The sequence below is a fragment of the Neovison vison genome, chromosome X, assembly GCF_020171115.1.
Source record: "Neovison vison isolate M4711 chromosome X, ASM_NN_V1, whole genome shotgun sequence".
Lineage (NCBI taxonomy): Eukaryota > Metazoa > Chordata > Mammalia > Carnivora > Mustelidae > Neogale > Neogale vison.
Genome location: NC_058105.1, coordinates 40,627,427 through 40,639,782, shown reverse-complemented (window position 1 = coordinate 40,639,782; position 12,356 = coordinate 40,627,427). Strand labels below are relative to the sequence as shown.

General features: G+C 49.3%; 1 protein-coding gene across 1 annotated transcript; it reads right to left on the bottom strand.

Annotated features, from left to right (window-relative positions):
• Positions 1–8,814: 8,814 nt before the first annotated feature.
• Positions 8,815–12,044, bottom strand: RIPPLY1 (ripply transcriptional repressor 1). The gene is made up of 4 exons (XM_044235130.1): positions 11,839–12,044; positions 10,846–10,921; positions 10,169–10,233; positions 8,815–9,619 (listed from the first exon to the last, which is right to left on the bottom strand). Exons 1-4 carry the CDS (start codon positions 12,042–12,044, stop codon positions 9,364–9,366), a joined length of 603 nt encoding a protein of 200 aa, XP_044091065.1. The 3' UTR covers positions 8,815–9,363.
• Positions 12,045–12,356: the final 312 nt, after the last annotated feature.

Genomic DNA, 12,356 nt, shown 5'->3' with positions numbered 1-12,356 from the left:
TGCCTGGTAACTCCTCCTCCCCTCTTTCTATGTTTCTCTTGTGGGGTTCTCTGTTTTTTGTTTGTTTGGTTGGTTGGTTTTGTTTCTGTTTTTGTTTTTTAATAGATTGGGAAATGCAGCTTACGCTACTCCCTCCTCTCAGAATCCAAGAAGCTAAGGTCTTCTCTTCAGAACAAATTGGCCTGACCTAAAAATCCAGAGCAGGGGGAACTGACTATATAGTCAGAGATGTATATCACTTTTCACCATGATGACCTTGCTCGCTGGTGAGATGTGGCCCTAATGAATCATTGCAGACCAATCAGATGAGTAGCTCTGGCGCAGGTGATCTAAGAAAGAGGTATATCACACACCCGCAAATGTAGGTAAGAGCATTTGCTCTCCACGGTGGACCAAGGCTGAAGTGTGGAGAGAGGGTTAAAAATGATGTGTGTGTGTGTGTGTGTGTGTGTGTGTGCGAGAGAGAGAGAGAGAGAGAGTACACTTACTGTTCCATGTAAGTCTATTGGGGAATGGATTTCAATGCTGGCTCCCTCTCTTGGGTTGCCATGGTGATGAGAGCGTGAAGAGCAAGTGACAGCGGACAGAGGAATGCAGTGCCATCCAGAGATCCAGTGCTCCAGGGGGAAGTAACGAGAGTCTCCTCTCAGTGGTACCAAGCTTCCCAAGGCTTCAGGATCAAACAGAGGATGAGAAGGGGGTCTCGTGCTCAATGATTTGTTATTTCAGCAGTGCTTGGGCTGTTGCCAACGTGTCAGAATGAGAGCCGGCCAGCCTCTGGTGCTGACGGTCAAGCCTGCATCCTCTACCCCCAGAATGACGTCACAATACTGCTTCCCTCAGTGCTTTCAAATAGGTATTGCCCGCAGCACCCATGCTCACGGCGCCCGTCAACACTTCCTGGTCCCCATACCGACTAAGGACAGAGTTGCCCTTTTGAGCCCCTGATGGCTATGTCTGATAGGAGATCAGTGGCTGAAGCAAGCTGACTGTAAGGACAAGGCAGAAGTTATTTTCTCAGCAGGACACGCAGCTTGGCTGGGGAGAGAATGTTCACCTCTCCTCAAACCTGTCATTGAACCTTTAATGGTATTCTTGGCATGTGTTTGAGGTGTGTCAGTCTCGGGCCACCAGTCCTGGGAATGTACTGCCCTTTCTTCTAGGAGAAGAGTCCTTGTTTGAGAGTTTACTGAGGATACAACTTAGCCTCAGGAGAAGCAAGAAATTTGTTGTCAGAATGCAGCGATGTGGTCTCCAAACAATAAGCCACATCCTGGGCTATTGATGCTCCATGTTTAGCCGGAGCTCGGGGACATGGGTGGCTGCAAGAGTTGGTGGAAAAGATTCGGGGGTCCAATCCTGACTTCTGTGCTGAACAAGTCACTTCTTGTCCCATCATCTTCAATCTCCTTATTGAAAAATGGGACTATAGCTCCTTCTCTGATTTCATATTATTTTATTCCCCCCCCATGATCCTCTGTTTTGTATCTTAAATTCCACATATGAGTGAAATCGTGTGATAATTATCTTTCTCTGACTGATTTCTTTCGCTTAGCATAATACCCTCTAGTTCCACTCATGTTGTCACAAATGGTAAGATTTCAATTTTTTGATGGCTGAGTAATATTCATTGTATATATGTCTTCTTTATCCATTCATCTGTTGATGGACATCTGGGCTCTCTCCATAGCTTGGCTATTGTGGACATTGCTGCTATAAACATTGGGGTGCAATTGCCCCTTTGGATCACTACATTTGTATTCTTTGGGTAAATACCCAGTAGTGTCATTGCTGGGTTATAGGATAACTCTATTTTTAACTTTTTGAGGAACTTCCATACTCTTCCCCCAGAGTGGCTGTGCCAGCTTGCATTCCCACCAGCAGGGTAAGAGGAAGACTCTTAATTCTAGGAAACAAACTGAGGGACACTGGAGGGGAGGAGGGGAGGGGAGGGGGTACCTGGGTGATGGGCATGAAGGAGGGCACGTGATGGAATGAGCACTGGGTGTGATACGCAACTGATGAATCACTAAACTCTACCTCAGAAACTAATGATACATTCTGTGTTAATTCATTGAATTTAAATTAAAAAGAAGAAAAATGAGAGTATATCATGGGGAGGTCTACAAGATTCAAATGAAATCATGGATGTAAAGTTGCTCTGAACCACAGAAAGGGGCTGTGTAAAGCAAGCTTACAGTCACAGGATGTACAAAGATGTGCAGCCCAAGATTCTTGGAAGTATACACGGAAGGAAACACCTGCCTTAGCCCAAGTCTTGGCCACAAGCCTTAGGTGAGTTTATCAACATTGCCTCTTTTGGGGCAAGATAGTGGGCATGGGGGCATCCACGACCTAAGAGAGCATGTTAGGGAAGTCAAGAATTGTCAAAGATGAAACTTCTAAAATGATAAGATGTGTCGAAAAAACAAAAACAAAAACAACAAAAAACCAGTACTGGGGGACCTGAGTGGCTCATTCGGTTAAGTGCCTGACTTGGTTTTGGCTCAGGTCATGATCTCAGGGTTGTGAGATCAAGGCCTATGTCAAGCCTCCTGTTGAGCCCCACATTGGGCTCCACACTCAGCGTGGAGTCTGCTTGAAGTTCCCTTCTTCGCCCTCTACCCCTCCCCCGCCACTCTCTCTCTCTCTCAAATAAATACCTAAATCTTAAAAAAAGAGCAATGCTGTATATATCATTGTATCTCACATCTATAATGTGCCAAGTATTCTAAGTCCTTTACATGTATTTTCTCATTTAATTCTTACACTAACCCTGTGAAATTAGTTATTATTATCTTTATCTTACAGATGAAGAAGCCAAGTCTTAAAGATCAATGTGCTATTTTGCCCATGGTCACTTAGCCAGCAAGGAGGAGAACCAAGCTTTGAACCCTGGTCTAGCGTGACTCCAGAGTCTGTCCCCATGACCACCTGGGGCTAGCTAAAAGGCTGGTCATAGAACCCTTGGTGGCCATGGGCCTTTGGATCCCTTGCCTAGTGCTAAAGGTCCAGGCTCCATCTTGAGCTAGGCCACTAGGGGGCAATGCATCTCCTGCTATTACTAGACCCGGCTTAATTTGCTGGGGCCTTGTGGGAGTTGGCTGTTCTCTCCCAGAGGTGGAAGGCTTTGGGAAGAACCCAGAGCCTGACTGAAGCTTGTTCTTGAGCTTTCCCTCAACCCCCTTTTAATCTGCACTTGGCTCTAGGCCCCAGGCATCCCCAATGTTGGGTATAGAAATGCCTTTGCACGGCGATTTACCTTCTTCTCCTCCATGTAGGCACAGGAGAGCAGGTGAGCCGCACACCCTGAAGGGCGCTTCCCTAGGGAATCCATAGAAGGTAGGAGGAGCCTAGTAGGTAGGAGCCAGGACTCTCTATCTACACCGCCCCAGATTTCCCCTCAGCTTCCCCACATCGTGGCCGCCACTTAAACTCTCCAAGCCACTCGCTTTCTTTCTTTCTTTCTTTCTTTTTTAAGATTTTATTTATTTGACAGAGACACAGCAAGAGTGGGAAAACAAGCAAGCGGGGTGGGAGAGAGAGAAGCAGGCTTCCCACCAAGTGGGGGCGGGGGTGGTGGGACTCAGTCCCAGGACCCCAGGATCATGATCTGAACCAAAGGCAAGTGCTTGAGGATTGAGCCATCCAGGCGCTCCTCCTAGCCACTTTCTTGTCTGTGTGTATGAGCATGATGCCACCCATCCTGCTGGGGTTTGGTGAGCCTTGCTTGGGATAAAGTATGTGCCATAAGGGGTGCAGTGCCTGAAGCACCACCTAGACAATGGGTAGCTCCTTCCTCTGAGCCCAGAATCTTAGGCCAGAAGGAAGCACTCCCAGCCGAGGCCCAAGCCGTTCAGAGGCCACAGCGCTGGGGGACAGGAACAGGAGAAGTCCCTCATTGGCCCCTGGCCCCTGGTAGCCCCCGTGCCTGAAGAAGCCCAGGCAGGTTCTGTGAGAACCTGCGACACCCCAGCAGGAGTCCTCCAAACGTCCTGACCTTGGTGACACCTTTCAGCATCCCTCATCTTTTCCTGGCCCGGAATTATTCCTAACTTCTGACTCACTTCCCTCCTGCCAGAAGTGAACCTTTGTTTCTCCCAGGAACCAATCCCCACTTCTATCCCCCACCCCTCGACAGATTTAATCTTTCCCCAAGTCTGTAAATTTCATTTCTTGAAAGCATGGGATTCTGGAAGGAGACAGACCTGAATCCTGCTCCTGCTGCTTATCATTGTGGAGGAAACTGAGGCACATGCTGTAATAGCTCAGAAACTGGCTCAGCTGTTTATTAACTGTGTGACTTTGAGCAGATTCCTTCATCTTTCTGAACCCTGGTTTTCTTATCTGTACTAGTGCTTATGATCCAGGATTGTTGTGAGGATTAAGTGAGATAATAACGTGTAAAGCGCCTGACACTTAGAAGGTGCCATGGATTACCAGCTGTGTGATTTGGAGCAATTAAAAAAAAATCACTCTAAGCCTCAGTTTTCTTAACAGTACCTTTCCCTCAGGGTTGTTATATTAAAAGAGTTTATCCCTGTCACTTTCCTAACCGTGCACCCAGTCCATAAGAATTCAATGATTATCTGCAGGGTGCCTATGTGGTTCAGTTAATTGTCTGCCTTCAGCTCAGGTCATGATCCCAGGGTTCTGGGACTAAGTCCTTCATGGGGCTCCTTCCTCAGAGGGGAGCCTGCTTCTCCCTCTCCCTCTGCCTGCAATTCCACCTGCTTGTGTTCTCTCTCTCCCCCCACTCTCTGTCAAATTAATAAATAAATAAAATCTTGTAAAAAATACATCAATGATTATCTGCTATTGTAACTGTTATCCTCCTAGCCACCCTGTTGCCTGTTCCCTCTGGATAGGGAAAGCTCCTTCTTCCACCTCAGTGTTACTACCTTCAACACACCCCCGGACCCCCCAACCATGCACACGTGGCTATCTAATGAGCAGTATGTCTCCTTTCCTCCCTAGCACCCTGGTGTCAAAGGGTGGCCTGAGTTCCCTATTCTGACCTGTCAGGGACCTCGTGTCACCTCCTGTATTTCGGGTTTACCTCCAGATGGCAAGGCTCAACCTCCGTGTAAGCACACAAACCCACATACAAAGACCTTGCTAACTCTTAGTTTACTCGTTCATCAATGGGCATAGTAATCGTGCCTGTCTCCTAGGCGCTCATGGGTGTTATGTGAAGAGCAAGTATGAGGCAAAGAGTGTTGTGGCTACCGCTTACTGAGTACTCACTCTTCGTCAGGTTTTTATACCCGGATTTCTGTGCTTTGCCTGGGGGGTTGCAAAAAGCCTTCCGACCTGGGAGTAACCCCAAAACACAGTACCCGACACCAGGCTCCTGACAGATCCAAACAGGGAACTTGGGCCACCAGACCGCCTTGTTAGGGAGTAGGATTGACAACCATTTTACAACAGGGTCCTGAAGCAGAAAGGAGACAAAGTGCGCACTAGACGGACACACAGGCTCAGTTAGGGGCAGAGGGGAGAGATGACCGATGGTGATACCCACTGGGGCAGGGAAGGGGGCTCTCCTTGCCTAGAGACAGAGGAGAATAAGCAGAGAGCTGAGAGCTTGTTGACACATGAGTGGAGTGGGCCTACGGGTAGAGCCAGCCTGGAGGAATTTATAGTGCTGCCTCTTTCTGGAAAGGGTTCTCCCTCCGTCTTCCCCTGAGCCCATCCTTCAAAGCCCGGCTCAGATGCAGCCTCCCACTAAGCTGATGTACCCTCTCTCCATTGCTCTTGGGTGGGGGAAGCCAGAAGCATTAGTGCTGGGGTGAGGAAGTGTGGGGCACAAGGATAAGTCAGCTGTCGTGGAGCTGGAGGAAAGGCTCTTGAGTTTTGCGCTGGATCTGAAGTTGCTGCAAGGACTGGATACACTGATAACAAAGTAACTCACACGGGGTTCTGGTTACTCCTAACAGTGAATTCCAATCACTTAGCAACTACGTGTGGGGAGGAGGCTTGGAAGCCATTTCAGGGCAGGGGACTGGGAGGAAAGGGGGACAAAATGTCTGCCACTGGCCAACAGGGCATGCGCACTGAGGAGGAGGAGCAGAGGGAAAGTGAGAGGCGCTCATTCTGAGTTAAGAATTACTGCTACGAGGGTTTTAGGGTCTTTAAGCCCGTGGGGATTTAGGGATTTGTAATTCTATGCTATATAATACTCTAAAACCAAGGATATTGGGATTCCAAGGATTTTAAATGCCTACAACCTATGGTACAAGGACTCGAGCAGTTTTTGAGCTATGAAATGCTGGGAGCTTAGGACCCAAAACAAGGATTTTAAACGGAACACTGGACATGTTAAAATACCAATCCCCCTTCGACATCAAATCAGTCATGTTTTAACCCTTGCGACAGTGATTTCCAAACTGTCTTTCCAACAATCTAGGGATCCCCGTGCGTGTCTCACAGAGGAATGGAGAGTTAGTTTTTACAGGAGAAAGGACAACAGGATGGGAATTCTGCATCAGCCGTTGTGCCTTCGACCAGGACAACTCCATCTTCATTTGGTTTGTATATTGGTTTGCTGTACTCAGTCCAAAAGAAGGGTGTTTCTGGGGCACCTGGTTGGCTCAGTCAGTAAGTGTCTGCCTTCAGCTCAGGTCATGATCCCAGCGTCCCTAGATTAAGCCCTGCATCAGGCTCCCTGCTCAGCGGGGAGTCTGCTTCTCCCTCTGCCCTTCACCCCACTCCTGCTCTCTCTCTCTCAAATAAGTAAATAAATAAAATCTTTAAAAGAAGAATAAGAAAAATTAGAAGAAGACGAAGACGAAGACAAAGACAAAGATGAAGACGACAAAGAAGAAGTGTGTTCCAGCTAAAGCACAAGAAAGAAGTTTTTAAGCCTCTGGCCTAGGAAAAAGGGACCAGAAACCTGCAGAGAGTGGCCCGGAAAGCCACATTTGATCTCTGTTTTGCTTTTTGTTGTTTTTTTTTTTTTTAAACCAAATACCGCAAAGATTCTTCGACTACTATACCAAATGGTGCCAGAGAAATCAGGTGGATCAGGATAAAGCAGTCATTAGCTGAGTAAACTAGTCATTAGCTGACTCTACAGATAAGCCCATGTCTCCTATAAAACTAATAATAACTGCCACTGAAACTACAATTGCGATGACTACTACCATTTACTGAACACTTTTACTATGTGCCAGGGGCTATACTAGGTACTTTACACATATTATCTCATGGAATCCTCACAACAACCCTGAGAAGAAGTAGTAATTTCCCCTTATGACAGATGAGGAGACTGCGGCTGAGTGGACAAGTAACTTGCCCAAGGTCATACAGCAGGCAGACGGTAGAGTCCGCTTTACTTATAAGCCAAAACAGAATGGACTATAGGAATCCAGGTGGTCAAAGGTCAACTGTCTGGCAGCCTCAATTAAGGAATGAGGTTAAACTTTGACCAATAGATGGCACCAGTGTGTGTGTGTGTGTGTGTGTGTGTGTGTGAGTTCCGTGGTCTGCTCAGGGTGTCCAAATTCAGGCACTTCCCAGCGAGGGCTCAGAACTGAAGCAGTCCGCTCTCAAGTTGAAGGAGGAGAGAAATGGCCAGCATTTTGGGCCTTAATCAAATGATGCCACCCGGTCCTGTTTGTAGCTAAGCAAAGATCTGGGAGACCAAAAAAAATAAATAAATAAATAAAAAATAAAATAAAATTAAAAAAAAAAAATAAAAGATCTGGGAGACCAGCAAGTGGAGGGACAGAGGCAGTTCCTTAAGAAGACCTGAGAATTTTTTCCTTCAACATTTCCTGGGCATGTCCCTTGTATAAGTACAAGGCAGTGTGCTGTGTGATAAAGTCACATGGGGATATCAGACACAGCCACAGGGGGACAGAGGCAGATGCTATGGTGGAGGAGGTCATGAATATATGGGGGGACCCCACCTGGACTTGAAGTTCTGGGGAGGCTTCTCACAGGAACGGTGTCGGTGTCTGAACTAGTCCTATTGGCTGAAGGGGAGCTCACCAGACATACAAAAGTGGTGAGGCATTCCAGAAATAAGGTTAAAGCCACCAAGGTGTTCAAAGGCATGACACATTCAAGGATGGGCGCCACAGGCTTCAACTGTCAAGAGACGAGTCTGAAGAGACTGGCAAGAACTAGGCTGTCAAATAGCTTAGAATATCAAATTAAAGGCTTCATTTGTGAATATATGAATAGAGAAGCCATAGATTCTCAAGGGTATCTGTGATCGAAAGAAAAAAAGAATGGTAAGTCCCAACTGTTGGTGAGGCAACAAAGAGCATGGTAGGGCTTTCAGCGGAGCATGCTATGGTCTACCAGTGAGTGGGGAGGGCACATTGCATAGGAAGGCAAGAACATGAATTGGGCTAATCGGGGCAGGATAGGCATGAGGACCTGAGCTGTAGAAGATACAAATGGAATCGAGGAGATAAAGTTGACAGGATTTAGTAATCAAACCCCTTGAACTCCCTCCCTGCATGTATACCCTCATCTCCAAAGCTCAGCAGAGGCTACACGTCTCACTCTCCCCCGCACTCCCATACTCCCTGCGTTTTAGAGGCCTTTTTGCTCCTTTCCTAAGCTGCTGTTGAAGTTTAATCGAGCCTGACTGATTTCACAAGTTGACAGAGAAAGCCTGGCCCCATGCTGGGTCAGTCCGGGCCCTATATCCCCATGGAGTAGAATCTGTCAACTGACCTCAAGTAGGGCAAAGAATCGGCCTTGAGCTGTTCTCTGACCCTCTGCCTGTGGCTTCACAACATGGGCAGAGTTCAGTTAAGAAATCTGCACAGTTCCAGGAAAAGGACACACATCATCTAGTTTATTTTTCACCTGATTTATTTCATACCAACATACAGACCTCAGTGGATAGCATGCAAAATATATGGAGGTTCTCCAAAGCAAGCTGATTTCCTAGGTGCCCCTTTCCTATCCTGCAAGGTGCCTCAAAGATGTGCCCCCATTTTGCTTGGATCTGATATTGGTGTCTCTGCAGGGGAAGCCAGAAGTCAGGCTTTATGAAGGAAGGCAGGACTCTGGGGCTAGCTGGAATGCTGGGGAGTCAAAGACCCCCTAAGGAGTAACTGGTTCTCTCTGCATAAGCAGGTATTGTCTTGAACTGCTTCTAAGGTGCTTCAGAAAGCAGGTTTTCCCCTAGAGCTCCTTGGACCCCTCATTGTCAACACCACAGCAACACAGACAATGAGATGCCAGAGGCCTGGGCTCACAGGCTAACTGAATACAGCCACTGTGAGCTGGGCACTCCAGGGCCCAACGTATAATCCAGAAAGCTGTATCTGGAGATTGCTGCCTCATTGATGTTCTAGAGCCTTGCCAGTCATACTGAACCCCGATCAGACTCTGACCAGTTCAGTTTGGGCATGTCAGGAGAGGGGAAGGAAGATGAACAGTGGCCGTGTGTGGTGCTGACCTTGGTACCCTCACACACTCTTCTGGCCCCCTTTCCTCTGTCTCCTCTTCCTCGTCCTTTTCTTCTTCCTCCTCCTCCTCTTCACTGTCTGAATCCTCATATAGGTTGATGGTTGCCTGGACAGGGAAGTTCTGCAGTAAAATCTTCCCATCACTGTATAGGTAGTCAAAGGAGCGGGATTTAGGCCAGAAGAGCCTGTGGACAGAGAAGAAATATGGCCCCTGACTTACTTAGGTCTCATACGTGCAGAGAGGCAAGGAAGGCCAGATGGAAGTCAACCCCTAAACTCCTTCTCCTGCCCACAGTAGTGAGGGGAAAGGGAAAAGAATGATTGTAACAGAACTTTCAAAATGGCCCCAGGCAGGAAGGTCATATAGGTGGGCCTAGAGCTGTGGAAAGCCCCTGCCCCGGCATCTGTCAACTCCGACATTGATCCCACCCTCCCCTCACCCACGACTTCAGAAGTCTTCTAGCCAAGAATTCTCTAGCCCTGCGTCCTCCACATCTCACTAAGGCTTCCTTTGCTGACCCCACCCATTGGGGCTCATTCTTGGGGGTCACCGACAGATCCTCCAAGGAAGCCAACCTTGGTCAACTCTCTGAACCACCCTGGGCTTCAGTTTCCTGGTCTAAGAAAGAGGGATCCGGGCACTGCCTGCCTCCTCCTGCTCCACAGGGCTGCTCTGAGGATTAGAAGAGCTGACAGATCTATGTCAGGTTCCAAGCTGAGCACCACAGGCTTACCTGACGGGATGATGGAACTCGGAGTCAGCCTTCGTGACTTCTGCACCTGTTGGACCACCAGTAGCCTGTCCAAAGCAAGAGCTAGCATGTGACTCAAAGCCCGTGGCCACACAGCTGCCTCTGTACCAGGACTCACAACCCTCCCTAAGATGATCTAGAAACCTTAGACATCCCTGGGGGCAGTCCCTGCGCCTCGTCCCCCACAAGGGGCTCTGTCCTTCTGCTTGTAAAACAAATCCACAGAGTCCTGGGGGTTGTTTGCTTCCCTGCCCCTATTCTAACACCTGTTTGGAGATTGGCCGGGAGACAGAGTTCTACTGAGCCTCAAAGATTCAGGGGAGGGGGCTTGCGGGGTGGGGGAAGGGAGAGCACTGAGGTTGCATGCCAGGAGACCAGGATTCTAGCACCACCTCTCCCACAGGTTAGCTGTGGGGCCTGCCCAAATCCCTCCCCACTCCTGGGCACTCATCTCTGCATCCTTCCCTTTGAAACCCCAGAGAGGCCCTCCTCCCTCAGTCATCGTGAAATCAAATGTGAGGGAGGCCGTGGAGAGGCATTCCCACATCTGCAGCCCTGACCCAAAGGCAGGGGCGCTCTGGAAAGGGACCTGCTTGACCACTGTGAACGCACGTGGCTGCCTGTGCATGTGACCGTGGGACACAGCGGCTCAGACTCACCGAATCTACCAGTCTCCAAACCTGGCTCGAAGGGTCACTTGTAGAGGACAGCCAGGGCCTCCAGAGACAAGCTCCTCTAGGACAGAGAGGCAAGATCAGTCGTGGAGGAAGGAGATGGGAACCTCCGAAGCACTTGGCTCTGATGCCGGGGCTCCAGGAAGCCTGCCGTGAGGCCCCTGAGCCCAGGTCAGGGCCCCTCCCGCCTCCTTCAACAATGTGATCATTGCTCTTGTCAGGCTGTTTTGTAATTATCTGTTTACTCGCCGTTGAGCTTCTTGGGGGCAGACATAGGTATGATTGCGTCTGAATCCCCAACGCCCAGAGCAATGCCTGGTACACAGTAGGCATTTCACTCAGTGTTTGTTGACTGTTGCATGTTTGGAGGAATAAATTAGGGTTGCACGGAAAATATCTGGTCCCCCATCTCCTATTCCAACAAGCAGAACTGAGAGTCCTGCCATCTTCCTGCACTGGGGAAAGTGGCCTGAACTATTCCTGGGCCACTGCTTCCCCACTAGACTTCCAGAGGTCCGGAAAAGAAGCAAAAGGAAATCTTAAGGCCTGGTCAGGAAAAAGACAGCCCCCCCAACCCCCACCACCAGTCAAAGGCTTCTTGGGACTTTGGCCCTCTTTTTCCCACTCTTCAGCCTAGGTCATATGGAAGACATGCACACAGTGTGGACGTCTCCCCTGTGCTCCTCAATGGACTGAGCCCCTTGGCCCATGAGGCCCTGGCTGCTCAGCTTTTAGCTTTGGCAATGCCTCTGTCCCCAAATTCCCTCCTGCCACCCAGAGGGATGAGTGAGGTGAGAAACTAGTTGAGGCACTCTAGCCTGAGGTGTGCAAGGGGCAGTCTCTGGGGGCTGTGAGGTCTTACCCTACCCCTCCACAGGGAGCAGGGGCACCCTGGCCATTCATCCATTTCATTGTCCCAGGACTCCCAGGACCCCACTAAGCCAGAGTTCGGGTCGCCAGAGGCCAAGTTCCACTTACCTTTCTTTGCCACCTACTTGCTGTCCAGAGGAAACAAGGGCCGATGGACATAATAGGTCAGGGAGTGCCTGGGGGTGCTGCACAGGGGCTAGAGCTAGGACTGGGGCTGGGACAGGGGCAGCAGCAGCGGGAACAGGAGGGTCCATCCTTAGGGGGTTGAGGCCAGGCAGGCCGTAGGGGCTCTCATTTCTCAGAACCTCCTGCATTCTTTTGGCCTTTCCTGGGAGACCCTTTTATAAGGCCTGTCTGGACTCATAAATTATTCAGGGCAGAGCAGGGCTGGGGGACCGGGAGGAGGGATGAAGATTTAGAACAGGGAGCTCAGGGAGGGGGAGCTGGGCCTCTGGGTGTGAAAGCCCTCCCAGTTGAATAAACAGAGTGTCGGTGGGGGGTGAGGGGTTTTCTTTACCTCCAAGTCAGAAAAGAAAACACAGAAGGGGCAAATCACACACCATTTGTGCAAATTCCCCAGGCAGTAACAAGGCTGGAGGGGGGAAAAGGAGGGAAGCTCATTAGCA

What these genes read in the sequence shown, in the direction of transcription:
- RIPPLY1 (XM_044235130.1), bottom strand. Translation starts at nt 12,044, where the DNA reads ATGCAGGAGGTTCTGAGAAATGAGAGCCCCTACGGCCTGCCTGGCCTC. An exon ending in CAAGTAGGTGGCAAAGAAAG is followed by an intron (nt 10,922 to 11,838) that starts GTAAGTGGAACT and finishes TCTCTGTCCTAG; the next exon opens with AGGAGCTTGTCTCTGGAGGC. An exon ending in GAGTTCCATCATCCCGTCAG is followed by an intron (nt 9,620 to 10,168) that starts GTAAGCCTGTGG and finishes CTCTGTCCACAG; the next exon opens with GCTCTTCTGGCCTAAATCCC.